This window comes from Vespula pensylvanica, chromosome 2 (assembly GCF_014466175.1).
Source record: "Vespula pensylvanica isolate Volc-1 chromosome 2, ASM1446617v1, whole genome shotgun sequence".
Classification (NCBI taxonomy): Eukaryota; Metazoa; Arthropoda; class Insecta; order Hymenoptera; family Vespidae; genus Vespula; species Vespula pensylvanica.
The window spans coordinates 15216547-15228454 of record NC_057686.1 but is presented as its reverse complement, the minus strand read 5'-3'; the positions used below and the strand labels follow the sequence as shown (position 1 = coordinate 15228454).

Genomic DNA, 11908 nt, shown 5'->3' with positions numbered 1-11908 from the left:
ATGAATCCAAGATAATATATAGTGCATAAAATATATGACAAAATTAAAATTAAAACAGATGATAAAAATAAAAAGGATAAATGTAAAAAAAAACTTACCACTCTCGTCGATTCATGGAGATTGTAAATGAAGAATAAATAATACAGAATCTTGGCCAATTTTCGACACTCCACGTTGTTGTAAAGAACATCAGACGTAAAATGTTAGAGTATGCGTGTTTTCTGTTATGGAATATAAACATCGGGTATAAACGTATGCTACGAAATAATTCGGAAATGAAAAAGATGAAAGAAGTAGAATAGAAAATTGGTATCGATATATTTCGATTATGTTATTAATTCGATAGTACAAATCTTACGTAATTGGATATACAAACTTGGAAATTATTTTAAAATACGGATAATAGGATCACAATGCGATATTTTTTAAATACTCATAAAAATAATCCTAATCGATATGCAAATGCCTATCTAAAATACTTATTCGTAAGTGTGGTTTTCAAATGTTATTAAGTATATAACTATCTAGTATCAAATTTGTATAAATACTATAAATGTATAATTATTTTCTATAAGTATAAAAAAAACGTGCGTATACTTAATCTATACTCTAAGTAACCATTGTATATATCGTATAATGAAAAGTTATATATGTGTGTGTGTGTGTGTGTATGTATATGTTAAAGTATATATACGCGTATATTAAGTAGCCAAATTATATACTTAAGCGTCTATTAATTGAAAGTAAATCTTTGGTAAATATTTAAGATAATAAAAGGTTCTTTTTTTACCAATGGGATGATGCTGTTGGAGCAATCGACTGCATACCTAAGGACGGTCCGCTACATAGTACCATACAAACGTAATCGTTAAAAATTCAGATACATATGTAGGTCCAAATGATTAAATATCTGCGAAAATTCCAGCATATCTTAATACCTACCTCCACGCAATAAGTGGTGCCAATCTTTCGGTCAATCTTTGATAATTCCTTTCTAGTTCCCGTTGATAATCGCGTTGATCCGGACCTATAAGATTCTTATTTCTGCGTAAAGCATCAAGACATTTTTTCGAAAAATCTTTGAAGCATAAACGTAATTTATGCTGCAACCTCGAAGGCTGTGCGTTTTGTTCTCGTAATCCTGAAAGAAAAACAACCGCTACTTCTGCAGGACCTTGATTAACGGTTGTCCCAATACAACCCTGAAGAACCATTTGCAACATTTTTGCATCTGGTGGTTCTTGAGCTGTGGCTGCTGCGACCTGTATCAAAAAAATATTGGAATATTTTTATGATTAACTAATTTTCATTATTATATATATATATATATTATTATATAAATCGTTTTTAGTACTTCAGCCGTCTTCTTTTGTATATCTTCGATAGCAACTTCAATAGGGCTTAATACTATCTGCTTTCTAGCAACCACACGAATTCTTGTCTTCAAATAAGGAAAATGTGTTGCCACTGTTAATATTGTTTTACGTTTACATTGTTCCCTGAGTTCGCCATGCGCTTTACCTCCGGGTGTAAAAGGCGTTGCGTATACAAAACGTTCTAAAAATAATTGCAATTATTAGATAACAATGAATACAATGTTTGTATGCTCTTGTCGTTTTTTAATCGATACGAACTTATATTAAAATTTCTGTGGAAAACAGTAGGCCTGTGTCTAAGTTCGTGTAGTTCAAAGTACGGTTCGACATAAGTAATTTGAACATATGCCTTGTCAGGTTCTAATTTCGTAGGATCTACAGGATTCGAATCTTTGATTATAACTATATTTTCTGCACCAAATCGCTCGGCATAAAAATTTTCTAATCTTGAAAATATTTCCGGAAGTTTGGTCAATGTTGGTTCTTTATAAACAAATTCTTCACCAGCAAGATCTCCAAATCGTGCTCCATAAAATCCAACTCTAAAATACGTGCCAAATACGCGCTTTCCGGCTAATTGTTCAACGCGTGTATAAGCTTCATGAAGTTTTCTATGAAATAAAAAAAAGAAAAAAAAAGAACATTATTTTTAAAGGACAGTTTGATTAATAAATACCTTTGATTTTATCAATTAAATCATTATCTTTTACCCATGAATATTCGCTAGTTTTTTGTAATCATGTGCAGCTTCAGCTATTGGTAATAATACTCTGTATACGTCAGGAATAGCTTCATACATGCCAGCAGCTTGAAAGGAACTTGCGGCATGTTCCAAAAGACCCGCTAAACCACTCTCAGAAAAATCTGGTCCTAAACACAAACCCTCTTCTCTTCTCGCTAAAACATCATCGCCAACGGCACTCTCCTCCAAAGCATTTGGTGTTACTGGACTCAAAGCAACAGCTCCTACTGGTCTGCCACCACCACCTGGTTCCAAAAGATGAAGGTATTCCGCAACAAGTGCTGCACTGTGTACGAGACACATTGCAGCTTCCGTGTGATTTTTTCGTTCCATATGTTGTTGTGCCATGTTTGCTAGCCAAGTTAATCTTAGATCTGGTGATCCTTGATATCCTTTTGCAATTCTATAACATTAGATCAAAGATATGCTCGATATATTCATTTTAAAGATATAATATGATTAATATTAAATACTTACCTATACATTAAATCCAAAAGCATTTCTGGATCTTCTTGAAATTCTTTCATTTTAACAGTATCTGATAGTATCATATGCAAATTAAAAAGCAAATCCTTCACTTGCTCCGGGAAACTTGTATCGGCTAATTCTGTATCACGTTCCGCATATACCAATACTGTTTTTAACGCTCTTCGAAGAGCTCCTTCGCTAGGTGCTCTTCCTCTACCAACTAAAGCCGACAACGACGTTGTAACTTGCATTTTAACTCGTGCAAAATTCTGTCAGGGACATAAATTATTATGCTCATATAATATTTCAGGAATGTAAGATAAAAGTTTTATGTCACGAGACACGTACGTTTCCAATTTCGAAATTTTGTCTCATTAATAAATATAGACTAGCTGCCGCGTGACTTCTAATAGCGCTTAAAGGTGAACTACACCTTGTAAGTAATGTTAAACACAAATCGCCACATCTTTCGCTTTCCTCGTCAAAAAGAGCGCTATGATATTTAAAAACTAAAGCACGTTGAGTATTAAACATATGCTGGAGTACCGACGTACTTTGGTTCCTAGCTAATGCTCTTAGTAACACCTTCAATACAGCTCCAACAACAGCACCTATTCATTTATTACAAATTTGATAATTACTATCTAATGGGATATAAGAACGACGTACGATTTATAATAATAATAATATTAAATGATTTCTTACCTCCTCCTCCATCTGCTTGTACAACTGCCTCTAAAGTATCTAAAACAACAAGTGAAGCTTCAGCTGCTAAGGCACCTTCTATGTGAGCATCTTGCTCCACTGCTCTTCCTTCCGGTTGTTCGCACGATCTTTAAAATATTTTAATAATATTATTTATAATGAGATAGAAAAATAATATATGTATATATATATATATATATATAAATTCAATTTTACCTATAAGGCATTTGATCTTTTCTCCATCTCAATTTATCGCCACTTGCTCTCTCTTTTCTGCGCAACATCATTTCGCTTCTAGCACTACCCTGACCGAGTATAACATCTTCCAACCTTGAACGAATGTCACTAGTAGCCGCAGCTTGCGGAGGCAATCTTTTCAAAGCTTTTTTACCTTTATACTCAAAAGCTGCCGTCGCAATATTTAGAACTTGTAATATACTTAAAACGCGTCTAGAACTTAATTCCGAACACCACTGTCCAAGTGCGCTTCTCTCTAAACCTTTAAGTATCCACAGAGCACACATTAGAAGATGCCTTGTTGCTTCTGAACTTAAGGAAACACGACATTGTGATCCTGCTGTATCGGCAGAGGCTCCACCAGCTATGGCCAATGCAACGGATTGCGTAATAGATCCAGATTCGTCTGGATAGACGCTTTTATCTTTAGAATCCCAATGATACAATTGAGGCAAAGCATCCATAATAATGCACAGAAGAGGAAGATACAATGCAGCAACTCTAGCTTTTGCTGCAGGTTCAGAATATCTAGGATCGACATCATGACAACCCATGAGATAGCGAATTGTGCCAATGGCCTTGTTTTGTAACATTGGATTTGGTATTTCCAAAGTGTTAGCCAAGTCGGATAAAACTAATCCAACTAGAAAATGCTGTTGTCGAAATTCTTGACTCAATTCAGAGAATCTAGCTCGATCTCCGGGAACAAGAGTAGATATCAAACTTCCAGAACTACCAGTGGATGGACTAGGAGATGCTGGAGCGGATCCTGATGTATATCCGGTACCAAATGGAAGATTCAGAGCTACGTAATGTTCGTGCGAACATACTGTTCTTACAAGATCAAGTTTCAATGCAAAAAGAGCAGCAGAGTCAGGAATATGCATAGACGCATCTGATAGAGAACAGCATGTGGCACGAACGAGAGATAACACAAATCCTCTATCCATGACCGATAATAAATCAGACAGAAAATTGCCAAGGCTCGAAACTAAGTTCGACGCTACGCGATTTTCTTTTCCACAACGAGAAATAACTTCTGATGTTAGAGCCGCAGCAAGCGTTGCTATATCGTCACAAAATTGTGGTGAAAACCTTGATTTTCTTGGTGCTTCCAATATACCCAATTCCGACAATGTTACAACCATAGAACGCACTATTAATTCTAAGAAAAACCAAGAATGAGTTATTGCTAATTCTCGTGCCTGTCCCGTAGAAACTACCCAATGTAACGCTATTTCTTCGTGCAGTAATCTTCTAGATGGTTGACTGTTTATCGATGGAGATTCTTGTCTCATTGATGCAGTTCTATCTAATCCTCGAGAATGAACTTCCATTTCTAAATCCTCCACAGGCAAATCAGGATTGCTTTGAGCTCTCATGACCCCTGGGGTTTGAGATGTTGAAGGTAATGAACATTGGTATGCTATGTATGTAGCTAATAATGCATGTCTTCCGTGTGCATCCACTTGACCATCCGGTAAATTCGTTATATTGCGAACTAAAAGACCTAGAGCTTCGAAAATAGTAGCTGCTACATTTAATGACTGAGATGGTAACGTAGGTGGTCGCACTAAAAGCGCGATTAATTGATCTAACAATTGCGGCAATGAGCGAACCAAGGCAGAAGGAGATGCTCGTGCTAATTCCATAAGAGCTGACTTTAACTCAGATTCCATTCCTGCCTCTCCAATACGTGGTGGTACTTGACCAGTTTCCAAGAAACCACAAAGTGATAAAAATCTGTAATGAATTTTTATAAAATTATTCTATTCATAGGATTGAATATATTTCAGTTTAAGGATCGTAAATATTACCTATCGATATATTTATCTTGTGGATGTACACTGGACACTGGTTCTAATATAACTGTAAAAACTCCTCTATGAGCATCCACCCATCTAGTTCCTGGTAATAGAACATCAGGAGCAATATAAGAATAATTCGCTGGAGGTGGATCTAACATCGCAGGCAAGCTGAATTCACCAGATTGAAGATGTCCATCTCTTAAAAGTGGTAGCCACTAAAATAAATATTGTTTTCTGTGTATATTTTATTTAATTCTCTTTTACTGTTCATCTAATGAATCAAATTTACCGTATAAGCTACGGCCGTTTCAACATTCGGTTGTTCAGCTTTCTTCTGACAACTAATATGATAAAAAGTAAACAACAAATGATGTTTAGCACCTAAATCAGCTGGAAGCCTGATCTTTATTTCATCATAAAAATTTGGATTTTTATTGTGGTAGGAAACAGATGTGAAACATTCGTGTGTCATTTCAGGACAAGAAGATCTTCCAAATATAGCTGTTAATGCATCTGCTTCTTGTTCACCACCCATAAGTTGAATACGAACAGTTATATTTCGTGCCGAACCTGTTCTAGAACTGAAGTTTACCTCCTACGTACATAAATAAAATATAATATATAATTCACATAATTTAATATTTGTCTTTATTCGAATTATTTCTTGAATATCAACTCATATTCCAAACCTTTGGATAAACGTAGAGTAGATTACGGTATGTTAAATCTGGCGAAATAACTTCGCTAGGAAATTCAAGTATTTCTTTAACAGGCCGACTTTTTTCATCTGGATATGGTATCAATCTTCTAAGATCAGGATCAAGACATCTAGGTAATTCCTCGGGTCTGGGACTAAGATCTAATTTTAAAATGCCTGGTATACATTTTAATCGTTTTAGATTAGAACCTGGCCGTCGTAATTCGACTAGAAGTTTATATAAATCTTCGTCTCTAAGTCGTTCACTTTCTTGTTTGAAAAAGCTTGAAACTGTTAATGTAATAGGTCTAGAATGAATCAAAATAAAAGTTTTAATTATTTTTATGTTATGTATATTAACAAAAAAAAAAATACTTTTTGTAAAAAATGATTTTTACAATGTACCTAAAAGTATCAAGACAATTAGCAAAATCGTCAGGTGACCAACTCCTTCTTTTATCAGAACTGCGTCTTTCTAAAGAACCACGTCGAGTTGGAGTTTCTACTTTTTTTCGCCATTGTTCTAAACCACCTGATTTTCTGTCTAATGAGCCTGCACTACCAGTGCTATCTGTATCACCACCACCACCACCTATAACTCCAGATAAATGAATCGCAGTCCATGCAAAGGGCATCCTGTAACGACCCAATCGTTCGCATGCTGCTACAGCGGCTGCTTTCACCTATGTATATAATTTGTTAAATATTTTTGAAAATTATGAACTTAAACGTAAATTCATTTTTTATAGAATTTACATTACAAATAAAATTACTTTTTCCTTGTTTTTATCCTCGCGTAAATATGGTTCTGCACATTCTGAAATATCACCTTGTAATACTTTTTCAAGTCTGACAACCAAAAACAAATCTGGGCTTGGTTTGCTAATACTCATAACACAACTTCTAGCTAACGTACTAGCATCACTATAAACTATATGTCCTCCAAGCATTCTTTTTAAACCTTCTGAATTCATATCTACATAGAAATTTTCTGACACCTAAAATATATCATAAAATTATATTACTCTTTAATATCTAAATATTAAAATATATGTAATATTTACCTTCTTCTTCTCTCTAGCATCGTATAATGCAAGACTAGCAAATATTGGTTCAACTTCTAACTCTAATTTTAATTGAAGACATTTTACAAGAATTTTATGAGAAAAAGGATCAGATGGTTCGGGTGCAGCATTAATTTCTTGCCATTCATCATCAGGAGAAGTTGGAAGAGCATATAATGGAAATAAAGCTTCCTAAAATTAATCTCATTTCAATATTTTTCAATATATTATTTAATAATATTATTATTATATATATTTTTTTTTAATTTTATTACTAACTTGTCTATCCTCTGAACGTTTCTGTTCATTCATTTGATCAATTGTTTCTGGACAAACTCTATCCAATAAACTTGGAAGAAGTGGATCATGTTGTGAATGTCTTAAATCCAAACTTGCCCAAGAACCTCTTGGTGTATCTCCACAATTTGATAAATCTTCTTCTTCATTCGGTGATCCAGAACCGTTTGTATCTTCTTGATCTACCTACTCAACACAACAAATTCTTATCTTAAAATGTTTATGTTAATAAAAATTACGTTTGTATTAAATTACCTCAAAATCCTGTCTAGGTGTATCTTGAAGTAATCTATCTCTAGCAATAGGGGATACTCTTCCTTTGTATTTTCTGTGTACCATAATCCAATCTGAAGTAAAACTTTCAATACATCTTCTAACATAAGGTGATACTGTATCCCTGTAATTTAAGTCATATAATTTTTTATTACTACAAAAGTTATCTTAAATACTTACAATGATTCATATGGCACTATTGGTTCTTCCGTTCGAATTTTTCGTTTGACAATTCTAAGTTCTACATCTCCAAGAGGAAAATCTAATATCGGTCGTAATGGATCTCTGTCCAAAACTGATTGATGTTGTACAAGAAATTCTTCATAATCTAGTGGTTCCAATACTTCGCATAAAGACATCTTTAAATTAAAAAAACAATTCTTAGTTAAATCTTAAAAAACGTCTTATGATATAATTAAAATTAAAGAGAACTTACAGTGGAAGAAAAACCTGAAATACTACTACCACTTTTTGATAAATCTCGTGAGTACGAGGTGGAGGTAGCAATTTGTCGTCTTACATCTGCTGCATGTTGTTTGCTCAATTTATGAGCAAAAGCTCGTTGAACTGAAGACATTATAAATGTCTTTGTGAAGCACTCTTTTGATGAAATTCTATAATAATTGATAAATGGTTTAAGTTAATAACCAAGAATAATAAAATTCTTTAGTCTGATTAATGACTAAATCAATAAAATATAATTTTACATAAATTAAGTATTTTTTATATAAATTAAATATTTCATATATATATATATATATATATATATATATATATATATATATATATATAAAATAAAATTATACACTCTTTATATAAATTAAATTAATCGAAATAAGAAAAAACATTAATTTTTAAATATTTATTTTCTTCGAAATTTATGATTAGATTAAGAAAACAAGTAATATATTTTACAAAGATAAAATTATTACTTAGATTAATTTTTATTCATTGAGAATGAATTATGTTAATTTTTAATAAAAAAATGTATACACAATTTTTCCTGCTATTTTGAAACACCCACGTTAAAAGAACATACTTGACAGATAACTTCTATTCAATTACTATTCATACTACTATCATTGACAAATACATAGTTACATTTTGCTATCACCTACATGTCTACACCTACATCTCCTTCCATCCTTGAATCACAAAGCACAAGGGCTCGATTTTTTAGAAGGGTTTTGTCATGGACAAGATATAACCTAGACTTAATACTGCTTAATACTTATCCCTTACGTATCACATCCTATGTTACCGACAATTCACTAAAAACAGATGGGAAGGTCAATATTAACACTTTCACCGCTATGCGTATTTTGACGGCTCATGTCACTTAGATGATATTATTTATTTGTATTAAAAAGAATAATAAAATACTCAATCGAATTATACTATTAAATTGCACAAAAATATGATGTGTAATATATTTATTTGCCTGTTCCCCATCGTTGACCGCTACAGCATAATCAGAAGAAAAATCGTGTAACGAGCATTTATACCGTATCATTTTGTTTTTTGTCGCAATTATTGAATATTACTTGTTGAACTATATAGCAGTCAGATTTTTTGTACACGTATTATACCATTATTCTATAAAATTATTCTCATTGTCAAAAATACATATGTCATCTGAAGAAGTTTTGAGTGATTCATCAAATGAAATATACAGATCATCTACAATCAAACGTTGTAGAGTCATATCTGATGATGAAACTGAGAGTGAACATGAAAACGAATGGTATGCAGATTGCAATAATAGCAACCAAATATGGTTTAATCCAATTGGTAATCAACCCAATCTGAAAACTTTTTCCGGCATAGCTGGTATCAATATATCAAATACTAAAGTTTTAGAATGTAGGTCACCAATAGACTTCTATTCGTTATTTTTCAATGAAGAAATAATCCAGATGATTGTAAATCAAACTAATCTTTATGCGAACCAAATGATAGAAAAAAATCAATCTGAACGATTGAGTAAATGGATTCCTACTAATATACATGAGATTAAGCAACTTTTTGGTTTAATTATGTGGATGGGATTAGTGAAACTTCCAACTATACAACTTTATTGGACAAAAGATATTTTATTTGCTCAAAGTTTTCCACGTACTGTGATGTCTCGCAATCGATTCGAAATATTACTGAGAATGCTCCACTTTGCAGACAATCGGCAAATTAGTAATCCGAATAACCTATTGTATAAATTACAAACACTGATTGATACGTTAAATAAAAGTTTTAAAGAATATTATAATCCTAGTGAAACTGTTTGTATTGATGAATCTATTATTCCGTTCCGTGGACGGACTGTACTTAGAAGATATATAAAGTTATTTAAATTATGTAGCACATCTGGATATACTACTTCTTTCCAAGTATATACAGGGAAATCTACAAATACAGAAGAAACAACACCTACGAGCGTTGTAATGTCTCTCTGTCAAAATATAATTAATCTTGGACATACATTATGTACAGATAAAAGGTATACAAGTGTTGCATTAGCTGAAAAATTACTTTCCGTTGATACGCATTTGATTGGAATTCTTCAAGTTAATCGTCGTGGCATTCCAAAAGATATATTGTCAAAAAAACTACAACGAGGTGAAATCATTGCTAGAGAACATAAAAATGGAATAACTATTTTGAAATGGAAAGATAAACGAGATGTACTCGTGCTTTCAACTAAACATTCTGTAGAAATGGTTACAGTAACTGGCCGAAGGAGTAGTTGTATTAAACCAAAAATTATTGTAGATTATAATATTAGTAAATCGTACGTTGATTTATCCGATCACATGACATCATATCTCAGTCCACTGAGAAAAGGCCAAAAATGGTATAAAAGATTGGCCTTTGAACTTTTGTTTAATACCTCGGTAATAAATGCTTGGATAATACATAATAATGTAATAAACAACCGTATATCAATCTTGGAATTCCGACAAAAATTGGTTACACAATTGACAGCACATTTAAATGATATTAATACATCTTCATCCAGAACACAACTTAATGTTAGAAGGCATCACGAAATACAAAGCAAAAATGGAAACGCACGGCAAACTAGACGACGGTGTAAAAAATGTTATGAAGAAAATGTGAAGAAATTTGGTCGAGAATTTGCAAAAAATCGTACAAAAAAAGTAACAACATACTGCGGAAATTGTACTAGCAATCCTTACTATTGTTTGCCGTGCTTTAATACAGTTCATCGTAATATGTCCATTTAATCTCTTTTTTAAGATTTTTATAAATAAAAATATTACATCATTTACCAATGCATTTTATTATACTTTCTTAATATTATTAGAATAACAAATTGGTTGTAAATTTTAATAATTGCGTGTTATACAAATTTTAAGATTTTATATCATGTGTCGATGATATCATTAGTTGCTCAATGAAGTATAAAAACGGAAAGCTCAATGACTTGTGAAATATTTTCTTCTGTGGATGGAACGCATTTGCTGATAGATCAACGCTGATGTACGAAACGCTTACGATGTTTCTTCACACGTTATTCATACTGCTAATTTTTCGACTATGTATATATATATTATATATATATATATATATTAACGCTTTTGTTTCTCTATTTCAACTCTACTAAGAAACCGTATATATATTATAATATATATACATACACCAACATTTGGAACGTGAAAAGGTTAATAATAATAATAATATATGGTGGAATGATTCCAAATGTATTTATAATACATTAAAAATTTCTTTCATTTTCTCATAGATCAGTGGTTCTTAAACTTTATTGAGTTCGAAGACCCTTCCTTTTTTAATATATAAATATCTGGCCAGATTTTTATCTATAATACATTAATTATGATTAATATCCGATTTTATACTGAAAAAAATTTACTTTTTTTCTCGGATCATTTAATAATTTCTTCAGAAAAATAATCTTAATTGTACGACTGTATTAAAATCGAAACAGACTTTTTTGGATAAATAAAAATTAACTTCGAATTACTGTTTCCGTATATTAAGGTGGCAGTGTATGCAGCACTGCATTTGTAGATTTTCCCTGTAAATAGAAAAACTTAAGAACTATTTATGTTTTCATTTCGTTTAAAAATAAGAGGGTAGAGCAAACATCGTTCGATTATTTTTTAAAAGCTGGACGAACAGATGTAAGGAACCAGCTTAAAAAATACGCACGAAAAAGAACAACAAGGAAAACCTTGTGTTCTCCCCAAGCATATTTTCGAATG

General features: G+C 32.3%; 2 protein-coding genes across 5 annotated transcripts; one reads left to right on the top strand and one right to left on the bottom strand.

The window, feature by feature from the left end:
- Positions 1-294: 294 nt before the first annotated feature.
- LOC122637483 (dedicator of cytokinesis protein 7) lies at positions 295-8924 on the bottom strand. 4 transcript variants are annotated; one of them, XM_043829629.1, is made up of 20 exons: positions 8786-8924; positions 8104-8281; positions 7848-8026; positions 7650-7791; positions 7377-7580; positions 7098-7289; positions 6807-7031; positions 6439-6716; positions 6026-6341; positions 5626-5931; positions 5346-5551; positions 3508-5271; positions 3292-3419; positions 2935-3197; positions 2596-2855; positions 2087-2521; positions 1635-1987; positions 1355-1557; positions 943-1262; positions 295-841 (listed from the first exon to the last, which is right to left on the bottom strand). In XM_043829629.1, the coding sequence occupies exons 1-20, from the start codon at positions 8809-8811 to the stop codon at positions 787-789; spliced, it is 6033 nt and encodes a 2010-aa protein (XP_043685564.1). In that variant the 5' UTR covers positions 8812-8924; the 3' UTR covers positions 295-786. The 4 variants fall into 4 exon arrangements, with proteins under 4 accessions (XP_043685564.1, XP_043685568.1, XP_043685566.1 ...); XM_043829633.1 differs by having other exon boundaries at positions 8707-8816; XM_043829631.1 differs by lacking the exon at positions 8786-8924 and adding an exon at positions 8661-8761.
- On the top strand, positions 8902-10953 carry LOC122637484 (piggyBac transposable element-derived protein 4-like). Its single transcript, XM_043829634.1, has one exon. It carries the CDS (start codon positions 9296-9298, stop codon positions 10907-10909), a length of 1614 nt encoding a protein of 537 aa, XP_043685569.1. The 5' UTR covers positions 8902-9295; the 3' UTR covers positions 10910-10953.
- The last annotated feature ends 955 nt before the right edge of the window (positions 10954-11908 follow it).